The sequence below is a fragment of the Lipotes vexillifer genome, unplaced genomic scaffold, assembly GCF_000442215.2.
Source record: "Lipotes vexillifer unplaced genomic scaffold, Lipotes_vexillifer_v1.1 scaffold393, whole genome shotgun sequence".
NCBI lineage: Eukaryota > Metazoa > Chordata > Mammalia > Artiodactyla > Lipotidae > Lipotes > Lipotes vexillifer.
The window spans coordinates 2,783,623-2,808,094 of NW_006774564.1; the positions used below are offsets into that span (position 1 = coordinate 2,783,623).

At 40.8% G+C, this 24,472-nt stretch overlaps 1 protein-coding gene across 1 annotated transcript in view; it reads left to right on the forward strand.

The window, feature by feature from the left end:
- The first annotated feature begins 7,488 nt into the window (after positions 1-7,488).
- The window catches only part of AKNAD1 (AKNA domain containing 1), a 29,723-nt gene continuing 12,739 nt past the window's right edge, over positions 7,489-24,472 (forward strand). The window contains 5 exon segments of the mRNA XM_007472048.1: positions 7,489-8,463; positions 10,511-10,541; positions 11,074-11,231; positions 11,328-11,390; positions 15,945-16,078. Of these exon segments, the coding sequence (XP_007472110.1) occupies positions 7,489-8,463; positions 10,511-10,541; positions 11,074-11,231; positions 11,328-11,390; positions 15,945-16,078 (1,361 nt within the window).

A 24,472-nucleotide genomic window follows, 5' to 3' on the forward strand; every position in this document is an offset into this window, starting at 1 on the left:
CCCGTGTCCCCTGCATCGGCAGGCGGACTCTCAACCACTGCGCCACCAGGGAAGCCCCCATGCTAGCTCCTTTTAGCTTCCCCAATGCACAGAGTTTTTTTTTCATCTTCCAGTCTTTGCATACATTTTTCCTGTGCCCAGAACACTCTGCCCCAACTCTTTGCATGGCTGGTTTTGCATCCTTCGGGCTCCATCTTGAAAAGTATGTCCTCAGAAAGCTCTTTCCTGCCTATCCTATCTTAGGAAAGATTTCCTTCCTTTCTCACATTCTTTTCCTATCTTTCATAGTAATTATCACCATTTATAATACACAATATTCTAAATCCTTTGCATGCAATTAATGAATTAATATTTGTAAAGTGCTTAGAACAGTGTAAGGCACATAGTAAGTACTATATAAGTGATGATTTTAAAAAACAACTCCCATGATCCTCACAACCCTATCTGTGCTATTAATGCCACCTTTTTACAGATGGACAAACTGAAGAACAGAGAAGTTAAGCAACTTGTCCAAAGTTGCACAGCTAATAAGTAACAGAGTCTAGCGACAAACTCAGTCTGGCACCAAAATCTACACGCCTAACCATTTTCTATATTTCCTTTTCAGTCCACGACCTAGCATAGTGTTTTGCACCTATTAGGTATTTTCAATAAATATCTGTTTAATAAATGAAGGGACAGCTCTAATAATAAAATAAAATTTACCTGTAATCCTACCACATAGAGATTTGGGGATTCATCCTTTAGATTTTTTTTCTAATGCAAGGTTAGACTTTTTATCAAAATCATAACTTTCAGAAATCACTTTGAGGAGGATAGATCAGGCATTGGTGTAGAATATATTTGACATTTTATTCTTTAAAACATTTTTTGATAATTTTAAGTCAGTGTTCTTCCTTTAGACAGGGGGTAGAATGTGAAGAAAAGAAGGGCAAGTCTTTAAACAAAAGAGAAAGAATTTTCCTAAAATATTTTGGCCCTTCTTATCTCTAGGCAGAGGTTGCCAAACTCAAGCTAGAAAGTTTAGGGAAAGGATGAGGTATTTTTAAAAACATTATACTTCTTTAAGTCAAGCGTGTTTTGAAATTTGTGGTAAGAATTATTTTTAGAAAATCAACTGGTAAGAGTTTTCTAAATGTTCCCAAAGCACAGCAAAGGTCCACTGTTTACCATACAAATCCAACAATCTATGATGATTACCTGGCTATGTCAATGGGAAAATTGGATAAAAGGACAGCACTGAGCACCAAAGGGCAAGAAAAAGAAGCAAAGGCTGCTGGTAAAACACCAAGAGGAAGCTTCTCCATACACCAGTTTACTCAGTTTCAAAAAATTTTTTTGTTCTTTTAAAACAGTTTCAGGATAGATAACTTGTAGCAGCTGGTCATCAAATTTTCGTACACTCATGGAAGGCCTACATTGCTAAGACTATGAATAATACATCTATCGGCTCTCCAGGGAGGATTGGATTGGTTTGTTGCTCCTTCACAGTGTCTTCCTACTGCCACTCAACAATAGCTGCATGAAGCCAGACCGTCGCCCTGAAAGGTGTGTGGTTACAGTCACAGACACTGCATTTGTGGGCACCCTACATTTCTGAGATAGAGTTAGCTGATAGAATTACCAGAGCGTAATCAAATGCAGTCATTGCAGAGGGAGCCTTCTATCACATTACCTCTAAACATATTTTAATCTAGAAACACCATACACTGGATACAAAATCCATGACTACCTGACCTCTGGGCGTGGCCTAGGATATACTACTCTGAGCCATCTCCTATTTGCTTTCATGGGTAAATAGAAATCTTGAGCTAGGAACAGAGAGAGAGAATTTGAAAATTAAAACAGAGTCAAAGTCAGTATTTTTGAATGCTCTTAAAAGAACAACAACAGCAACAAAAAAAGACAAGTTTAGATCACATCAGAGGTTCCCTATGTAGTCTTCAAAGCTGATTTCTTACAGTCAAAGCTACCCAGAAGAAGCAGGCACAGCATGATCAGGTTTTGCTCTATTATTCAATTGCAGCCAACTTCCAACTATTAAAAAAAAAAAGAAAGATGATTTAGAATGACAGGATTGCTCATCTATATTTCAAGGTCCTTCAACCAGTTTACTCCTTGATGTCCAGAGACCCCAAGATGGAGGTGAGTTTCTATTGCTACCGCTGTCGTTTTATCTCTTTGTGTTGACTGCAGCATGTGTTGGTTGAAGACTTAGAGCATATTGATTTATGGGCAAGAAATATCACTGGATCATGTACTTGAAGTTCCTAACTGTAATCTAGTCACATTCTTAATGACACACACAAAAAGGAGTAAGAAGATTTTGGATTGTTGAATCATTGTTTCCAACAGTCAACTCCTATTATCATTACAGAAGGTAGGGTTGATCTTAAAAGAGTGGGGTTCAGGACCTGAGTGTTAAGTTCTTTAGTGGAAGGAGGCAGGGAAGCGTTGGTGGTAACAAGGCCTGTTTTCTCCTCTGCCTCGGGGCCAGGTGCACCCTGTTGGAGGCTAGCAGAGGTCTAAAGACAGAAGAGAGGGTATTGGGGATAAGGCTAAGAGACTGTCACAGGCACACAGCCCCACAGTTCTCCTTTGAAGATGGAAACAGTCCTCTGATACATAACATCATATATAACATCTGTATTACCACTAAATGGGCCTGGTAGATAGAACAAACATCACCTACCAGCCAGAAACAATGATTCGCTGACCATCTTTGGTCTCCAACCACCAAGGAGTTTTGGTTTATCCATCTATAGACATTCTTAGTTGGATCCATCAGATTTGCAGTCATCCCAGCCGTGGTTATTTTCTTCTCTTAAACTAGGCATATTAGCGAGGTTAGGCCAGCACCTCAGCACCAAATTTGGACTTCATAATAAAGTAAACCACACAGGGGATAGAGGTCAGCATGGTGAGCACTTTGCTGTTCATCCCTATTCGGGGCCCAGACTGAACTGTTTCCACAGGGCCAGGTCGCTGTGATGTGCTGACCTCTTTTGCTCAAAGTACTCACTCTCAGGATGATTTGTGAGCTGCTGCTGAGCACATAATGGTCAGGACAGCTGCAAAAGCAGTCATGGCCCCAAATATGTTCATCTGAACTCAGTAAATCAAATTGGGTTCTATAGAAAAGTTCTATTGGGTTCTGACTGGAACCTCTTAGGATTCACCTTTGGATTCTAAGATGGAGCTGAGTATTGATATGGGAAGATGGTCTAGTTGCTTCCAGCTACCTGTAAGGGGCCCATTATGATTCTAAGGATGTAGCTTCTCCTTTAGCAGGAAAAATCCTTTTAATATCTTGCAATCACACACAAAAATAACTATAATGATAACAGAAGCTGTTTTCCTGTGTGTAATGAGAGAGTTCCTCAAGCTTCTAGCTTGTCTTGGTGTTTGCTCTTTTTTCTTTTTCTTAAGAGTCATGGCAAAAATTAAATTTTATCAGTTTAAACAGAATGATATTTTAGAAATTAGGATCTGGCTAACAAAGGGTCTTTTCTTCCATAGCAAGAAGGGCTTCCATAGCAAGAATTGCTCAGCAATGAGTATCTCAAGATACAAAGAAGGCATGAGGATGAGTTTCAGGCTATAGCTTGGGTCATTAAAAGTCCTGCAAAACTAGAATTCATCTTTCTTTTCTCTTTTCTCTGTAGGCATTTAAAGATGCCTTTTCCCCTCAAAAATTAGACAACTTTAAAAAATTAAAATATATTTGACATATAACAAGGTGTAATTTTAAGGTATACAACGTGTTAATTTGATCCACTTACGTATTGTAATATGATTACCATTTTAGTGATAGTTAGACCTCTATCATGTTACATAATTATCATTTTTTTTTAGTGGTTGGGATACTTAAGTTCTAGTCTCTTAGAAAGTTTGATGATTATAATACAATATTGTTGTCTATACTCATTATGCTGTGCTTTAGATCTCTAGGGTTTATTCACTGCTCGTTGCAAGTCTGTACCCTTAAACAACATCTGTCTTATCCTCCCACCCTCCATCCCTTGGTAACCACTATTCTACTCTCTGTTTTTATGCATTTAGCTTTTTTTAGATTCCACATATAAGTTATACCATACAGTACTTGTCTTTCTCTGACTTATTTCACTTAGCGCAATGTGCTCAAGGTCCATTAATGTTATGGTAAATGGCAGGATGTCCTTCTTTCTCATAATATATATATGACATCTTCCATACATGCACCCCAATGTTCATTGCAGCACTATTTACAATAGCCATGACGTGGAAACAACCTAAATGTCCATTGACAGATGAATGGATAAAGAAGATGTGGTACATATATACAGTGGAATACTACTCAGCCATAAAAAAGAATGAAACAATACCATTTGCAGTGACATGGATGGCCCTAGAGATTATCATACTAAGTGAAGTAAGTCAGAAAGAGTAAGACAAATACCATATGATACCACTTATATGTGAAATCTAAAATATGACACCAATGAACTTATCTATGAAACAGAAACAGGCGCACAGACATGGAGAACAGACTTGTGCCGCCAAGGGGGAGGTGGGGGAGGAATGAATTGGGAGTTTGGGATTAGCAGATGCAAACTATTACATGTGGAATGGATAAACAACAAGGTCCTACTGTATAGCACAGGGAACTATATTCAATATCCTGTGATAAACCATATCGGAAAAGAATATGAATAAGAATGTATATATATGACATCTTCTTTATCCATTCATCCATTGATGGGCACTTAGGTTGTTTCCATGTCTTGGCTATTGCGAACAATGACGCAATAAACATGGGAGTGCAGGTATCTTATTGATATCCTGTTTTCATTTCATTTGGGTATATATCCAGAAGTGGAATTGCTGGATCATATGGTAAATCTATTTTTAATTTTCTGAAGAACTTTCATATTGTTTTCCATAGTGGCTGCACCAACAGTGTACAAGGGTTCCCTTTTCTCCACTTCCTCGCCAACATTTGTTATCTCTTTTCTTCTTGATGATGGCCATTCTAACAGGTGTGAGGTGATAGCTCATTATAGTTTCAATCTGCATCTCCCTGATGATTAGCAATGTTGAGTACCTTTTCATGTACCTGTTGGCCATTTGAACGACTAAGACGTTTTTGTTTTTTTTTGCGGTACGTGGGCCTCTCGCTGCTGTGGCCTCTCCCGCTGCGGAGCACAGGCTCCGGACGCGCAGGCTCAGCGGCCATGGCTCACGGGCCCAGCTGCTCCACGGCATGCGGGATCTTCCCGGACCGGGGCACGGAACCCGCGTCCCCTGCATCGGCAGGCGGACTCTCAACCACTGCGCCACCAGAGAAGCCCAGACAATGTTTTACCTAAAATTATTTGGTGATAGTTTTCACGATCAAACAATAAATTCATTTCCAGGTAGATTTTTAAAGTAGTTTTAAGGCGCCTAGAGAGATCATATCTCATATATGCCATTTATTCCTTTATCCTGTAAATATCCCACAGATAAAGAGTACCTAGCCTTCCATACCTGGGCGTTCTTCAGCACTCCAACACTGAGACTGTTTTTTTTCATTTTTAAGCTACCATAATTGTTTGCTCACTCTGTGCCGAGCACTGTGCCAAGAGCTTTAGATCGCTTATCTCATGTTCATCTAACAATCCTGTGAGCTACGTATTATTATTCCTATTTTTCAGAAGAGGAAACTAAGACTCCGAAAAGCTAAGGAACTTGCCTGATGGCACAGAGCTAAAGAGTGGAAAAGCCGGAATTCAAATCCAGGTCTCCCAACGCCTGCTTCCCCTCTGTGCTTTTGACTTTCCTGGGAAGCATTTCCCTTGTTCTTCAAGTTCAGTTGGAGTAGCCTGTAATTTTGTTCATGTACCTCACTTTACAGTAAATATTAGACTGGTAAAGTAATCCTGCAGTGATGATGATGACGATAATTCTTTTTCTTCTCTTTTTCTCCCTCTCACTTTAAACAAAATATTTTTATTTGAGTTCTCTAACATTGGCATATATCTATAAATTCACATTTTTGTACAATGTTTTATAGATATCTTTACCACATTTAGCATTTACTCTTTTATTTGCTTGGAGAATTAATCTTACTTTTTTTTTGTCAAACATATTGCTTTAGCTTTTTAGGTTATATAATAAAGCAGAAGTCCACAGACTCATAAAAATTTAGATGGGGAAGAGGCCCTCAGAGATCTGTTCATCCAACCCCATCATTATATGGGCAAGGGAGGCCAGCCAGTGGTTGTGGGTCCCTTGGTTGAGTCAGAGCCTCAGTTACTCCCTTAAAACTGGAGGTAATTATACTACTTCTAAAAAGTTGTCCCAAAAGTTTGCAAATCGAGAAGTGATATCTAAATGGATGCTTTAAATTTTATTTAAAAGAATAAAAGACTCATACCAAATGGCAGCTGGTTTTGCTCTGAACGTTTTCAGGAGTATCGCTGAGACACGCTGCTACCACCAGACTGTGGCAGCTTGACAGGACTGCTCAGAGCAAGGCAGCCTCTTGAACTGGGTTCTGCCTGGGTTCTAATCAGAAGAGGGATGCTTGATGGCAGATTGGCCTCTGGGTGTTCAAAAGACCTTTTGGTTCCTTGCTCACATTTCTGTCAGTCCTTCTCTGCCTTTCTCCAATATACAAGGGAAAATCAGAAGAAGGGGACCAGAATGTCTGGGAGGACAAATGAAAAAGCACCAGAACAGAGTAGGCTGGTGGTTTGTTTGAGTTGAGTCTGCTTTCAGTGCCACACAAAGAGGTCCATCAGTGATGTGCGGACAAGTGACAGCCGTGGTACTTTAAAAAAATCAATCCTTTACTTGCATTCCAAGCTCCTATTTGGGGAGAACAAATTTCAAACAGTACTTTCTAAGAGAAGTTGGTAAATATTTGGTCATTAACTAGAGCCCAATGTCTCCCTCAAATTTTTTTTTTTTTTTTTGCGGTACGCGGGCCTCTCACTGTCGTGGCCTCTCCCGTTGCGGAGCACAGGCTCCGGACGCGCAGGCTCAGCGGCCATGGCTCACGGGCCCAGCTGCTCCGCGGCATGTGGGATCCTCCCGGACCGGGGCACGAACCCGTGTCCCCTGCATCGGCAGGCGGACTCTCAACCACTGCGCCACCAGGGAAGCCCTCCCTCAAATTTTAATGAATAAAAAATTTAGCCCCCCTCCTTTCTAATTCCTTGCTTATATACCACTGATTAGGTTCATGTAGACTTTAGGATGAGTTACTCTTGGCTGAGCTTCCTGCCTTCATGTTTATAACTGCATTTCTCTAAACGAAAAGCATCCATTTTGTCCCGGCATAGACACTAGGATAAGCATGGTTTCATACGTTAAATAAATTATATTTAATAATGAGGCTCTTTTTGTTTTGCACGGACTAAGACACACAATGAAGACAATCAATGAAAACCAGAAGGTCTGTTGCTACAATTAAGAACATCAAGACCAGGCAGCAACCGATAAAGGAGGTCAAGCTGCACATACATGGATAAAGCCGATTTCTCGGAAGATGCAACTTCTAAGAAACAGGAGGATTTGCCTTATGATGGGGACTTCTCCCAAATTCAGATGTACAACGATTATAATTTTACCTCAAAATATGACATCCTTGATGTCTCAAATCAAATGAATTTAACAGAAGATGACCTTCAAGTAAAGGCCACACATAGAGAGACTTGCAGAAAGGCAGATATGGCCATGACTTTGAATAAAACAACTGAAAGTGCTGTCAGCAAAAAATATAATAAAGAGAATCAATGCACCATAAATCTTCATATTCCATCTAACCAAGGAGATCCTTCAAAGTCAAACATTTCTGATATTTTACTCCATCATCTTTGCAAAGAGGAATTCTCAAAAGGTCAAGGCATTAATTGTGAAACTCTCCCAGAGATCTCTAATGCTAACAGTTTTGATGGAACTATTATTAAAAATATTATTTTGCAGCATGTTAAGAATTCTTGGCCAACAGAACAAACCTCAGAACTCACTGACCAACTCAACTCCAAAAGCGATGATGAAAACAGCAATAAGCCCAGTTGTTTTCCAACCACGACAGAAGGAAACACCTATGATTTAGAAGATCCAGTCGCTGCTGGAGAAAGCAGCCATCAGGAGAATTCAAATTTTCTAACTAAAATCAAGAGTCCAGGTGATAAAGAAAAAAGTTGCCAAGGGCAGACACCCCAGAAACAGCAGGCTGAAAAAGCAAGTTCAGGCAACAGGTTCAAATATGGCCAAGGTCAAGTTCATTACTGGTTCTCTGATTCCTCTAAGGTTGCTCCTAAAAATAACATAATTGACGAACCACTTACAACCGATAAACAAGCCAGCTTTTCTCCTAAATTGAGAGATAAATCAGCTATTGTGCAAGATATTTCAGAAAGCATGTCTAGATCAAACGGTGTTGAAAAACAAGAGCAGAAATGGAAAACTCCTGAAACTTCACAACAGATAGTGGTAAGTGAAAGCCGTCTCCAGCAAACATATAAGCAGGGCCGCTGCTCATCTATATCAGTGTGGGTCTCTGGAGGGTGCGTAGAACTGAGTTGTAGGTCTGAGGTTCTGGGTTCTAGTTCTGGCCCAATACCTTGACCTCTCAGAAGCTCAGTGGGTCTTCTCCTGAGAAGAATCAGAGGCTGAACTAACAACAACACATAATAGAATAAAATCCAAGTTCTTCAACCTGGAATTTGCGTTTCCCCGTTTTTCATGTCATCCTACCCTTCTAAACTAAACTCCCCCCTCCCACCCCAGGAGTTATCCTCAGGCATCTGGCTGGCCCCGCCCTCTCTGAGATCCTGCCTTACGTGGAACATCCCACCTGGGCTTACCAAAGACCTGCTCATTTTCATGGCCTCCTTCAATTCCCCACTGGCCACAGGACTTTTCAGAACCCCCTAGTCACAATCTTTCCCATCCTTGTTTGTTTAGTATTCTGTCAGAGCATTTATCTCAGCCCGCTTTGGATCCTAACGATTTAGAAACATCTGTTCCTTCCACTAGATTTGAAGACTCTGGAGGCAGCCACCTCGTCTTCATCTTTCCTTTGCCCAAGTTCCCCCAGAGGCCTAGCCTTCTGTTTGCACATATTATGTCCTTGGTTATGAATGCTCAATTGGACTGAATTAAGATCTTTAATAACACGCTTCAAGATTGTTATATTGGTAACTATTTAGTACAAAATTTTGCTAATGTTTACTTTATACTATTTGCCCTTTCCGCATCTTCCCATCCTTCCACCCACCTTCCCAGCATGCGGAGGCTCAGGATCTCATTGATTGTTTGAGGTTCTAGGTAAGTTCACAGTAATGATCAAAGTAAACACTGTAGCTCTCTGGCACTTTGCCAGGACTGTATGAGCTCTCCTTTAAGCATTCTATGAAGGGCCCCCTGACTGAACATTCTCTGCCTATTTCCATTTCCACCTCTTTATGCTTCTCAGCTGCCTTCCCTTTCAGCTGAACGTTCTGGGGAGTTTGAGCAGAAGCCCCCACCCCTCACACACACACACACACACATACACACATACCGGGAACCAGCAGCCCACCTGGCCTCGACTGGGATGCTTCTCTCAGTCATGGAGAAATCTGCACCCCTGTGACACTGGGAAGTCTCCACGTTCCTCATTCTGCTTGCAGGAGAACGCCCCTCAGTGGGCACAGTTCTCAGTGCCCTGTGGTTAGTAGGGGCAGAATGAATATCAAGTTCATCTGTCTCTGGCAATGGGAGCCTGAAGTCAGGTGTCTGATTTCCTCTCGTCCTGTCAATTCAGGTTGGAGAACTGGACTCTATAGGTTCCACAGCCACCATGTAATTGAGATATTCATAATAACCACAGCCTAGTTTGACCACTACAGTAGCCTTCTGGCACTAGCGTGTTTGTGAGCTGTGTGTGTTGGGAACAATGGGAAGACCCTCAAGGTGAATCACTCTGGAATTTGAACTCTTATCCAGTTAGCCTGTGGTGAGTAGAAAAGGGCTGTGTGAACAATCACTATCTTGACACATTTTGGAACTTAACGCTTACTGTTGTTATTCTCTGGAGTGTGGCTACCAGGTGTCTGAGTGTTAGTGAGAGCGCCAGCAATAGAGCCAGTGACGAGATCAACAACGGTCCTTTGTGGAACCTATGGTCTAGCTGTAGGAGAAATATGTGAGTATTCCTCGTAATAGTATCAAACATGATAGTAGTAACAGCTAACATGAATGCTTACCATGTGACAGATACTATGGTAACATTTAATTCTCATCACAACACTGTGAGGTAGGTTCTATTACTATCCCCATTTTACTGTTGAGGAATTTGAGGTTTACAGTGATGAAGTAATTGCTCTGGGTCACCTGGCAGATAAGTGTCGGAGTGGAATTTAACCTTGGCATCAGGGCCCCAGCTCTTGACACAACTGGGTGGCCTCCACGATGACCAGAACACATCGAGTCATCCTGAGTAATGGCGTCATGATCACTATCAAGAGTCATGTTTTCTTATCCTTTAAATGCACAGATGGAGCCCATGGTACATATCCACCAAGAACATCTTGCATGTACTAGCATTTTTAAAAATATTTATTTATTTATTTATTTAATTTTTGGCTCCGCTGGGCCTTCATTGCTGTGCATGGGCTTTCACTAGTTGTGGTGAGCGGGGGCTACTCTTCGCTGTGGTGCTTGGGCTTCTCATTGTGATGGCTTTTCTTGTTGTGGAGCACGGGCTCTAGGCACGCAGGCTTCAGTAGTTGCAGCACGTGGGCTCAGTAGTTACAGCTCGCAGGCTCTAGAGTGCAGGCTCAGTAGTTGTGGCACACGGGCTTAGTTGTTCCAAGGCATGTGGGATCCTCCAGGACCAGGGATCCAACCCACGTCTCCTGCACTGGCAGGCAGATTCTTAACCACTGGTCCACCAGGGCAGTCCCATTACCAGCATTTTTAAACCTCTTTGATTTAGATATACATTTTGAAAAAAAATTTTTTGAAATAGTGATTGGTAGTGATTGCCACAGACTTCTGTTTTCTGTACTTAATAAAATTGCAGTGCAGCTGAGATGAATGGTAACCAAAACTTATTCTTTCTTACATAGGAATAGAATGAGACAAGTCTCTCTAAGATGCCATTGACTTCTCAGAAAGACCCTTTCTCAAGTTCTTCTTACACATTTCACACGATATCCCAAGGGAAACAGATGTGTCAGAAGTTAAAAGAACAGACTGATCAACTGAAAACTACAGTAATACTTTTAAAGCTTATTACGAAAAATAGAAATAACCAAATTCAAACGTAAGACACTATGCCCTTAATGAAATATTGCATTTTTTCACTGCAGGTATAAGAATTTTCCAAAAGCATAGCACAGGATTCTCCCTATCATTTGCAAGCTAGGAGGCTGGTAATAAATTTTATCAAGTTTTTAAAATCTTTTTAGGGAATTTGACATGGGAAAATACAAATGACTTTATAGTATCATGTTTTCTCTACATTGGTGGGAATAGAAATGCTCTGGTAAGAAATGCTTTGCTGAAGATTAAACTATCTTTGTGTTACAGGGACTAAAAGAGCTTAGAGCTTTCTATTTCTATATGTTTTTAGCCCTTTCTCCTTCTCAGGGGATCTATTATTTATGGCTGTTTTTCCTCAGCAGTCATCCCATAATAAATAGGAGACCACGGTAAGTTCAAGAGAATAATATGTCAGCTGTTGTAGAGGGCAAGCACATCCATATTTGATGGGTCCTGGGGGATACAGGCTATAAACATTGCCAGTATCTGGCAACTCAATATATAAAACTTTGAAAACTTAAAATTAATCTTGAAGACATGCTTTTCAGATCAAAATCTTTGACTTTCACATCCTTGCTTGTTGCATTTAATCAAATCATTAATTTATGTTGTAACCATAGCCTTGTTCATCAGCGTCAGGGTTGTGGGAAGTGGGGGTGAAGCATGGCAGTGGGGCAAAATGCTGAGGCTACTAGAACCAGGGATGTGTGAAGTTGAAGATGTAGTTTAGGCCATTGGGTCAGCAGCAGGACAGGTGGCCAGAAGTCCTGACATAAAGGACACGAGCAAAGCTCAGGGCAGTCTGTGCTTCAGAAACCAAACAGTATAGACAAAAACTAGGAGGAGGCAAATGTTGAGACACAGTTCATTATTCTTTCACCATAGTAATTAAATAACTCATACATTCATTCGACAGCATTTGTGGGGTACTTCCTATGACTCAGACTCTGTATCAGGCATTAGGAATTTGGAGATGAAGAAACATTTCTTTTTCAAGCGACTTATCGTCTCCTAGGAACAGACCAGTAAATCAACAAGTAACATGCAGCTTGGGAAAGGTTACATATGATACTAACGGCAGCACTGAAGAGGCTCACCCTTGCCAGTGAGAGGGTACTTTAGAAGGCTTACCTGGAAGGGACTTCTGAGCTGGGCATTGCAGAAAGAATATGGCAGAGTAAGGACAAAGGTGTATTCCAGGAAAAGGAATCAGCAGGTGCAGTGGCACAGGGACAGGAAAGTGCTGAGAGTGTGAGGAACTGTGTGGCAGTGTAATTGACCAGATGGAGCTCAGGGGGGAGGGAGGAGACTGGAGAGGTAGGTAAGGACTACATCCTGAAAAGCCTTTACACCACGCTAAGGAGCTTAGATTAATTTTATCCTGAGGTGGAGTGATGGGGCAGCACTGGAGGATTCAAAGCTGAGAAACAGCAAACCACGGGGGCAAGACTGTAGGGACGGAGATCGGCTAGAAAGCCATAATCCAGGTAACAAGTTATATGAAGTCCTAAAGCAAGGCTGGCAGTGAGGATGGAGAGGGCACAAATCCAAGAGTTTAAGGAAGTGGCGGCAGATTGAACCAGGTAAATAAGAGAGGAGGCTTGGATGCATTCCAGATTTCTAGCTCGGGTAACCAAGGTCAGGAATAAAAGTGGAGGATCCAGTTCAGAATGGGTGTGCCAGGTAGGCAGGAGGCAAGATGTCACGTTCAGTTTGGGACATTTTGAGGTACCCATAAGACATCCGATTGGAGAGGTCCAGTAGGCAATTAGAGCTATGGGTCTGAACCTCAGAGGAGTTGTTTGGGTGAGAAATGTAAATTTAGGTATAGTTTTGTGTTGAAGCTGTGGGGTTTAGGTGATTGCTCAGGCAAACACGCAGAGTAAGCAGTGAAGAAATCCAAGGATAGGCTCATGGGAAGCAGAACCAGGGGCAGGTAAAAGAAGAGGGGTCCTCAAAGGAGATCGATGAGGAGAGACTCAAATGGTCGAGGCAGACCTGGAAGGGGCAGACCTATAGAAGCCAAGAGAAAAGAGGGTTTTGAGAAAGAGGGAGAGGGCCACACCATCAAATCTTCAAGTAAGGAAGGTAAGCAAGATGTGCACTGGATTTGGCAACTGAGAGGTCATGAGGGAGCTTGGCAACCCTGATTTCAACGAAGTGGTGGATCTACGGAAGCCAGATTGCAGGAGTTAAGGAGTGAATGGTAAAGGAGATCTCCTAAAACCCAGGCTTTCAGAAACTGGGAGAACATAAAGTTTTAAAAGGCCAAGCAAAGCAGAGGAAACTGGTTCAAGGCATTAGCCTTCTTGAGTCTTCGATTCAGGAAGTTTCTTCCTAGGTTAGAGGGTATGTGGGGATTCGTGTCGGGACTGAGAGAAGAGGAGAGAGGTGACTCCTTAGGAAGGTGACTCCTTAATTCCGGGCCCATCTGGTTCAGTGAAGGAAGGCCAGACAGGGCTAAAAGTAACTTTCTCAGGGTGAGCAGCACACGGAGAAAGCATTTGGATTTTGGAGCAAACATCCTGGTTCTATGTGTTGATTGTACAAGCTTAGACATGTAGCATGTCTTCCTATCTTAGTTAAGAGAGTTAAATGAGGTACATTTATGGCAAGAAAACGATGCCCTATCTTCTTCTGAACACAATTAAAATTTCAAGATCCCAAACTATAATTCATAATTGGCTTTCTTCACTTTTCTCTTTCCTTTGAATACCTAATTCCTTCTCATGGCTTTAAGCACCATTTTCATGCTACCAATTCCTAAATTACTAGTCCTCACTTCTCATCTGGAGCTTCAAACATTTGTGTTGATCTTCCTTTGGATCTCCCACTCTTACCAAAAATTCTACCTTGCCCAACATTGACATCTTCATTCAAACTTGTTAGCCTTTCCAAATTCCTCAGTTTCATCAGGGGGTTCACACTCTTCCCACCTCCCACAGTAGAAACCTGAGTGTTGTCTGTGATATTTATAGTATCAGTCAGGGTCCTGGCAAGAACAAGAAGGCTTACTCCAGTGGAGTTACTGAGGAGAGCTTAGTAAGGCATTACTTTACAAAAGCATGGGCAAGGTTAAGGGAAACCAATAAGGGATAGAAAGCATCTCATGGAAGGAACAGTGGGGCAGAGGGACGGAGGAAGAGCAGATAATGGAGCATAAGAAGAGTAGCAGTAGCTGTAGGGGTAGCTGACAAGTTCTGCAGCTTTTGATAGAGACACAGCCAGTCCATGATGATACAGACTGGAGGAAATCAAGGAAATAAAGACCCTACCTCATCCTTCTTCAGTTCCTCTCTCCTGCTGTTGTCTTCCATTGGCTGAAATCAACCAAAGCCAGAGGCATGGGAGCCTATTGATACAGTCCATTGAAGGCCAGCCTCCTGGCTGGGGCACAGAGAAAGATGGAGGGTGGATCTGGGGTGAGGAGAAATGGAAAACATCTACCACACTTGCCATTTTTTATACCCGTATAGCCAGTATGCTTCTAAACTTGTTTGTTTATTTTAATAATAGTAAGAACTAATAACAATGAAGATGAGAGCTACCATCTGTTGAGGGTGTACTATGCCCCTGGCACTAAGCATTATCTCATTTAATTTTTACAATATGAGGTGAGGGCTATTATCTCAAATCAGAAAACTGAAACTCAGAGTTCAAGGTGACTAAAATCATACAATTAGTAGGTGACAGTCTGAACTTGAACCCTGGTGTGTCCGATTCTGTAATCCCATGATGCAGTATTCTTGCCCTTGGCAATAACTCTCCAATTCATCCTTTCCTCTCCATTTTCACGGATACTGCCTGATCCAAGCCCTCTTGAGTCCTTTAAGCCTGACTTAAGTCTCACTTCTTCCATTGAGCCATAGCAAAGTATTCCATCCCACAGTCTGTTTTCCCAACTGGAATAAAATCCCTGAGACCAGGGACTGTGCCTGATACAGCTTTTGTGTCTCTTACACTTTTGGCCCAGGACCAAACATGGGCAGTGCTCAGGGAATGTTTAGTGACTGGGGCTGCAGGGCTGCAGCCTCTGTGCATCAAGATAAGACCCTGACCTGTACAGTTTAAACATTCATCTGCATGAGGCTACATCTGGAAGACCCATTTGAAGCTTTTGACTAAACTTCTCGAAGTTCCTTCCCCATTTCATCCTCCAAGTGCCATAGATTCAATCCCAGGTCCTCTAACTTCAGTTCTTTTCTAATACCTATGTGACTTCTGACATACTTCCTAGAGCCCCAATTTCCTCCTCCATAAAACTGGGATAATAAATCTACTTTGCCACATTTACAGCATTGATGCATGGATTAAATAAGATAGTGAATGGAAAAGTGCTCTATGAGCTAAAAATTATTCTGCAAATATGTAGGATTATGAATGTCCCATTAACAAAAATTTAAACACCTCCAAGTGGGTTCTAGGAGAGAAATCAGAAGTGACCATATTTTTCAGCTATATGCTATGAGGTGTCGTAAATGCTGAGATGGGTCTTGGGTTGTCTATATTTTAGATGTCAGACTCTGAAACAAAACAATTGCCAGGAGAAGGATGATGGCTTTGTTTTGACACTACTGTGGGGTACATCCTCATTGTGTTTTGGGGAAAAACAACTACACACACAGGCTTACCTGTGAATGATTCCAGTGACTCCACTGTTACAGGTCCTTGAGAAAAAGCAGGGACACCTCGAACTGCTGGAACAGGAGTTTCTGGCCAATAAGGAGAAGCACCTGACTTTGAAACAGCAAGTCCACAAGCATGAATCCCCAGCTGTCGATGAATTTGATCCAGAAAGGTGAGGCTTAAACTGTGCAAGGTGGAAGGGTCAGAGGTAATCTCCTTCAGGTGGGATTCTGATGTGGCTGATGGCTTAGGGCTTGGAGAGCCATTGGTCTTGGGTCAGCAAAAACTGTGCCACCATTGAATAAGTGTCACCCCATGCAACAAGCAGTATGGAATTCCTGCTATGTGTAAGGTCCTGTGCAGGGCACTGACCCAGATAGAGTGCCCCAAATGAACAACGGTCTCCTGGAGGAGTGAAATTGTGCCACCACCTTGCATTTTGTTGGATGTCATTATAATTGGTTCTGAGACTCAGAAGAGTACAAGAAACCCTAGAAAGGCTCACGTGTTAACCCCAGAGGACCCTCTCCTCTCCAAGCTCCTCCTGTCCTGTCCTCTCCTTCATCCCACTCCTGCCTTTATTTCCCCTGCCTGGTTCTTCCTTTCTGTCCCTCTTTTTCCTCATGCACAGACAATTCCAAAGAGACAGCAGGCAGGAATGAATCATTGTTACATTGGTTAGTGTTGGGGTAAGGGACCCACAAATCCTGATAAAGGCAAAGTGTTAAAGCTTGAAGTCAAATGATTCCTGAATTAATTCACATTAGAAACTTGGGTGCACAATCATATTGAATGAAGATTCCAGCTGGCCATTCTGATGGCACCATGCCCCTCTCTTTCCAATCTAAATAATTTTAAGATGTAGTCCAGGACTCAAGGCTAGGATTGTTTCCATATAATTTCCTGGGATGAATTTAAAGAACCCATTTAGCGGGCTTCCCTGGTGGCGCAGTGGTTGAGAGTCCGCCTGCCGATGCAGGGGACACGGGTTCGTGCCCCGGTCCGGGAGGATCCCACATGCCGCGGAGCGGCTGGGCCCGTGAGCCATGGCCGCTGAGCCTGCATGTCCGGAGCCTGTGCTCCGCAACGGGAGAGGCCACAACAGTGAGAGGCCCACGTACTGCAAAAAAAAAAAAATAATAAAGAACCCATTTAGGGCTTCCCTGGTGGCGCAGTGGTTGAGAGTCCGCCTGCCGATGCAGGGGACACGGGTTTGTGCCCCGGTCCGGGAAGATCCCACATGCCGCGGAGCGGCTGGGCCCGTGAGCCATGGCCGCTGAGCCTGCATGTCCGGAGCCTGTGCTCCGCAACGGGAGAGGCCACAACAGTGAGAGGCCCGCATACCGCAAAAAAAAAAAAAAAAAAAAAAAAAAAAAAGAACCCATTTAGTAGGCTTAATATTTGTAAGTTCAGCTCTTTCTATTCACAGCATTTTAACATGAATTCATTCTTGATGCCAAAATATTTTAATGGTTTATATTTTGGCGCTAGCGTCCTGAGGTATTACTTCTTCAAAATGAATGAAATCTCTGTCTATTGTTATTTCAATACTGAGTAATTAGACAGCAAGGATGAGGTTTTAATATTGATTTTTTTTTCCCCCAAAGGCTTTTTTTTCTTGGAAAAAAGGATCTCCACATGCTTTCACTATTTGTTTAAAAACTAATAGAGTAAGGATATTTATTTTCCAAGAAATCCCACTTGTTTTGGCAGTCGTCTTAAAGACAGGCCTCTGTGCACATTAAGACCAAAGTTATGCAATGCCTTATTTATATCCTAGTTACACCCACACTGCGCCTGGCCCCAGTATAAATCAAAACAGTTTCAACTGCAATTATATCCCATATACAGGAGAAGCTTTCAACACTGGGGCAAGGGAAGGACTCAGCCTCTCCCAAAACTCACCTCAGAACTGCCTCAGAGCAAGCAAAGTGTGCTCAGCTCCTCTTGTTCTCAAATGGCCAAAATGTGGCAAAGAGCAGAACCCAATCCAACCCTTGAGGTCGTGGTGTGTCAGGAAGCTTCTAAATGATGGGTCCAAAGGCTAGTGTTGATGGCTTTCTGTAAAGGAAAGAATTGTGCAAATTAATTGGCTAATTGCTTAAGTCAGCTATCGTACTCTTATTAAAACCTTCTTATTGTTGCCTTTGAAAGGTAATATTCAGAAACATTGTTTGGACTTCATGTATCTTGTTTGTCAGAATGTAGTCTGATGGTCATTTGATTCTTTCACATACTAGCACCAGAAGCCAAGGAGTCAAGAAATGGGGTCTGCCTCCATCAATCCCTCCTGCCTAATACTATCGGCATACACTCTTGTCTTCTGTTTTACAGAAAAGATCACAAATTCCCTCAAAAAATGTCTTTTCTCCACCTCCAGTTCTGCATGTTTTCACCTTCTCTTTCTTCCTTCACTCACCTTCCAACCTCTCCAGCCTTGGTCCTTGAGCCTATCTCTTCCCGATACCTTGAGGCCTCGCTCCATCATTTCACTTCCTTTAAAATTTCAGTCTCTCCTTGTCACCTGATGAATTCCCTTCTGCCTGCCAGACTAGAACATATTTTCCTATATTTTACTTATCAGTCTGGTTTTCCATGTTTAGATCTTTGTCCCACCACTCATTGAATAGGGCAGCCTTTCCCCACTGGTAAAAAGCCACTTTTATCATATACAAAACCCCCATGTGTACATGGGATTGGATCTATCCTCCCCATTGTTCTGTTTCTATTTCTACATTAACCACATAGTTCTAAATTACTATAGGTTAGTGTATATTTTTAAATGTTTCTTCTTTTTAAACTTTCTTTAGCTATTCTTGTATACTCTTCTTACTAATAAACTTTATAATCAGCTCAGCAAATTTCTTTTTTTTTCATTGATAGAGTCACTTTTATTGAGAAATATAGTTTTAGGAACCAAATTTCTTCAATAAAATTCCATTTGAATTTTGTTTAGGATTTTGTTGAATTTACAGATCAGTTCAGGAAAAATTAAAATCTTTGCAATGAGTATTCCCATCCCATTCCCATGAAAACATCCCCAGTATGTTTTCTTCATGTAGATTTTACATGTTTTGTCAAATTTGTTCTTAGCTATTTTATACTTTTTCTGTGTTTTTTTTTTAAGAGTCAAGATTATACACATACTTTTTTTTTTTTTTTTGCGGTACACGGGCCTCTCACTATTGTGGCCTCTCCCGCTGCAGAGCACAGGCTCCGGACGCGCAGGCTCAGTGGCCATGGCTCACGGGCCCAGCCGCTCCGCGGCATGTGGGATCTTCCCGGACCGGGGCACGAACCCGTGTCCCCTGCATCGGCAGGCGGATTCTCAACCACTGCGCCACCAGGGAAACCCTATACACATTCCTTTTAAAAAGTATTTATTTATTTGGCTGCATCAGGTCTTAGTTGCAGCACGTGCGATCTTCTTTGCAGTATGTGGGATCTTTCACTGTGGTGCATGGGCTCTGTTGCGGCATGGGCTCTAGAGCACGCGGGCTCAGTAGTTGTGGCATGTGGGCTCTCTGGTTGTGGTGCACGGGCTCCAGAGCGTGGCAGGCTCAGTAGTTGTGGCGCGCAGGCTTAGTTGCCCCACAGCATGTGGGATCTTAGTTCCCAGGCTAGGGATCGAACCTGCGTCCCCTGCATAGGAAGGCAGATACTTGAACACTGGACCACCAGGGAAGTCCCTCTGTGTGTTGTTAATAGATGTTTTCTCTAATCTATATACCGGAAATAAAGAAAATTGTATGTTTAACTTATACGGGGCTACCTGACACAATCTTGTTCTTACTATTTCTTTGATTTTAAGTTGACTGTCTTAGTTTTTAGGTCAGAAACTAATAATAGCTCCCCTCAACTTCACTTCCCCTTAATTATTTATATATTATACCTTTTCTTCCCACCAACTTTTCTATATCACATTTCTTTTTATTGCTTTATTTCATTTGCTAGGTTTTCCCAAAAAACATTGAATAATACTAGTGAAAACAATCATTCTTGTCATGTTCCTAATGGTATTGGGAATTCTTCCAAGTATAATGACTGCTGTAGGTTCAAGTAGATAAGCTTTATTGAGAAAGTTTCCCTCTATTCCTAGCTTACTAGAATTAGATATTTTTAAATTTAGGAAAAAGTTTAATCAAATGGGGTTTAGATATCTATTTAATCTCCTTTATGAATCTAGTGAAATATATTAATAAATATCCTAATGTTTATCTATAGAATCAGTTGGGAAAATTTCCCCTTTCTTTTTATGTTCCAGAAGAGTTACTTAAGGTCTTTGGTAAACTCACCCATAATCCCACTTGGATTTGGTGCTTTTTGGGGGGCAAAACCATAAAACCCCTAGAACATAACATAGTAGAATATCTAGATGACCTTTGTTATGGTGATGGTTTTTGAGATACAACATCAAAGGCACCATCCATGAAAGAAATAATTGATAAGCTAGAATTCAAATTAAAAACTTCTGCTCTGCAAAAGACAATGTAAAGAGAATGAGAAGATGAGACACTTCTCATAAAGGACTGTTACCCAAAATATGCAAAGAACTCTTACAACTCAACAGTAAGAAAAAAACCCAATTAAAAAATGTACTAAAGATCTTAACAGACACCTCACCAAAAGAAAATATACAGATGGCAAATAAGCATATGAAAAGATGCTCTGCATCATATATCATCAGGGAAATGGCAAATTGAAACAACAATGAGATAGCACTACACACTATTAGAATGCCCAAAATCTGAAATGCTAAAAACACCAAATGCTGGTGAGGATGTAGAGCAATACGAACTCTGCTTTATTGCTGGTGGGAATGCAAAATGCTACAGCCAGTTTGGAAGATAGTTTGGCAGCTTCTTTCAAAACTAAATATACTCTTACCATATGATCCATCAATCATGCTCCTTGGTATTTACGCAAAGGAGATGAGAACTTATGTCCAAAAACATGCACATGGTTATTTCAAGCAGCTATATTCAGAACCATCAAAACTTGGAAGCAACCAATATGTCCTTCAGTAGATGAACTGCACTAATAAACTGTGGTCTATCCAGACAATGGAATATTATTTATGCTAAAAATAAATGAGCTATCAAGTCATGAAAAGACATGGATGAAACTTAAATGCATATTACTAAGAAAGAAGCCAATCTGAAAAGGCTACATGTTGCATGATTCCAATTATGTGACATTCTGTAAAAGGCAAAATTGGCAAAAACAAAAAGATCAGTGGTTGCTAGGGGCTGGGGTAGGGGGAGGGTTGAATAGGTAGAGTACAGAGGATTTTTAGGGCAGTGAAAATACTCTGTATGATATCATAAAGGTGGACACATGTCATTATACATTTGTTCAAACCTATAGAATGTACAATACTAAAAGTAAATCCCAATGTAAACTATAGACTTTGGGTGATTATGATGTGTCAATATAGGTTCATTAATTATAACAAATGTACCACTCTGGTGGGGATGTTGATAATGGGGGAGGTTATGTATGTGTGGAGGCAGGGGGTATATGGGAAATCTCTGTATCTTCCTATCAGTTTTGCTGAGAAGCTAAAACTTCTCTAAAAATAGTATTAAAAAATTATACCACTCACATTCTCTGATCACTGGAAATTAATAATAAAAAGATAGTAAAAATCTAATCAGAAAATTTTAAAACACTCATCTAAATAATTCTTGTGTTAAATAGGAAATAAAAATGGAGGTTAGGAATAATCTACAAGTCAATAATAAATGAGAAAATAACATGAAAACCAATGTAATGTAGCTAAAGCAGTACTCTGAAGAAAATTTATAGTTTTAAAATGCATTTATTAGGGGGGAAGTTCAAAACCAATAAACTAAGTATTCAAACCAGGAAGGCAGAAAAAGAACAGCAAAATAAACCTCCAAAAAGGAAGAGATTCATAAAAGGAAGGAGAAATAAATGAAATTTAAAATAATTTGATCAATAAAACATTTTCTTTGAAAATATCTATAAAATAAACCACTGGAAAGTCTGACTGAAAAGCATAAATAACATAAAGAATGAGAAAGGAAAAATATCAGAATAAAAATTTTAGATCAAATGGGATTGGACAACTTCATATCAACAGTTTAAAATGTAGATGAAATGGACAAATCTCTAGGAAAATATAAATTATTAAACTCTACTCAAAAAGAGGTAGGAAATCTGAAAAGACTAATAACCAGAGAAAAATAGAAAAGACTGTAAACAGTCAAACCCCCAAAAGGTACCAAATCCAAGTGGGACTATGGGTGAGTTCAACAAAGACTTTAAATAACTCTTCTGGAACATAAAAAGAAAAGGGAAAATTTCCCAACTCATTCTATACATAAACATGATCCTTCTATTCCCGGTCTATGATCCATTCTGAGCTGATTTTCGTGAAAAGTGTAAGGTTTGTGTCTAGATTCTTTTTTTTTTTTTTTTTTGCCTCTCGCGTTGTGGAGCACGGGCTCCAGACGTGCAGGCTCAGTGGCCATGGCTAATGGGCCCAGCCGTTCCACGGCATGTGGGATCTTCCCGGACTGGGGCACGAACCCGTGTCCCCTGCATCGGCAAGCGGACTCTCAACCACTGCGCCACCAGGGAAGCCCCTAGATTCATTTTTTTTTTTTGCACATGGATGTCCAGTTGTTCCAGCACCATTTGTTGAACAGATTATCTTTGTTCCGTTGTATCACCTTTACTCCTTTGTCAAATATCAGTTGACTAATTTTATGTAGGTCTATTTGTAGGCTGTCTATCCTGCTCTTTGGTCTCTCCATATAAACTTTATTTTTTAAAAATTTATTTAATTTATTTTTTTGGTTGCGTCAGGTCTTAGTTGTGGCATGTGGGATCTTTCATTGTGGCACAGGCTTCTCTCTAGTTGTGGCGTGTGGGTTTTCTCTCTCTAGTTGTGGCATGTGGGCTCTCTAGTTGAGGCACGTGGGCTCAGTAGTTGTGGTGGGCTTAGTTGCCCCACGTCATGTGGGTTCTTAGTTCCCTGACCAGGGATCGAACCCAAGTCCCCTGCATTGGAAGGCAGATTCCTTACCACTGGACCACCAGGGAAGTCCCCATATAAACTTTAGAGTCAGTTTGTCAATAGCCACAAAAGAAGTTGCTGGGATTTTTACTAGGATTGCACTGGATCTATAGATCAAGTTGGGAAGAACAGATCTTTTGATAATATTGCATCTTCCTATCCATGAACATGGACTATCTCTCCATTTATTTAGTCCTTTGATTTCACTCATCTGAGTTTTGTAATTTTCTTCATATAGATCTTGTGCATTTTTTTTAGATTTATACCTAAGTATTTAATTTTTTTGGATCTTAATGTAAATGGTACTATGTTTTTAACTTCAAATTCCACTTGTCCATTAAAAGGATATAGGAAAGTGATTGACTTTCATATATTAACCTTGTACCCTGCAACCTCACTATAATTGCTTATTAGTTCTAGAAGTTTTTTTGTTGATTCTAATTTTCTACACAGATGATCATGTCATCAGTGGACAAAGACAATTTTATTTCTTCCTTTCCAATGTGTATACCTTCTCTTTCCTTTTCTTGTCTTGTTGCTTTAGCTAGGACTTCAAGTACAATGCTGAATAGGAGTGGTGAGAAGGAATATTTTTGCCTTGTTCTTGATCTTAGTGGGAAAGAACTGATATAATTTTTAATGTTTTGGAATCTGTTGAGATTTTTCTTTGTGGAGTAATATGAGGTAAATTTTTATAAAGTTAATGAATTTGAGGAAAATTAATTCTTTGGGGGCAAAATATATATTTATATATGCATGTACATATATACACATATACCTATGGATCAAGCTTGTTAATTAAGTTATTCAGATTTTTCATATCATTCTTTTTCAGTTGATATAAATCACTATTTTCCTAGAATCATAGCTCTTAGAACTGTAAGGGACTTCAAAATAATCAGATCCAGATAAGCAAAGTATTGTTATCTCATGTTATCGTTGAGACATTGGAGGCACAGAAAGATTAAGTGATTTGCCAAAGGATACACAGCTAATGAATAACAAAATGAGAATTAGAAATATAGAACATGATAAATATAATTAACACTACTGTACGTTATATATGAAAGTTGTTGAGAGTAAATCCTAAGAGTTCTCATCACAAGGAAAAAAATTTTTTCTTATTTCTTTAATATTGTATCTATATGAGATGATGGATGTTCACTAAATTGTTGTGATAATCATTTTGTGTTGTATGTAAGTCACGTGATTATGTTGTACTTAACTTGTCCAGTGCTGTATGTCAGTTATATCTCAATAAAACTAGAAGAAAAAATTGGGTATTAGAGCCCAGGCCTTTGGAGTGAAACTATAAACAGGATGCCTGTCAGGGCAGGTGTCCATTATCCTTCCTGTCTGAAGACAGACAGCATTAAAAATGTAGATCAGGGCTTCCCTGGTGGTGCAGTGGTTGAGAGTCTGCCTGCCAATGCAGGGGGTACGGGTTCGTGCCCCAGTCCGGGAAGATCCCACATGCCGCGGAGCGGCTGGGCCCGTGAGCCATGGCTGCTGAGCCTGCGC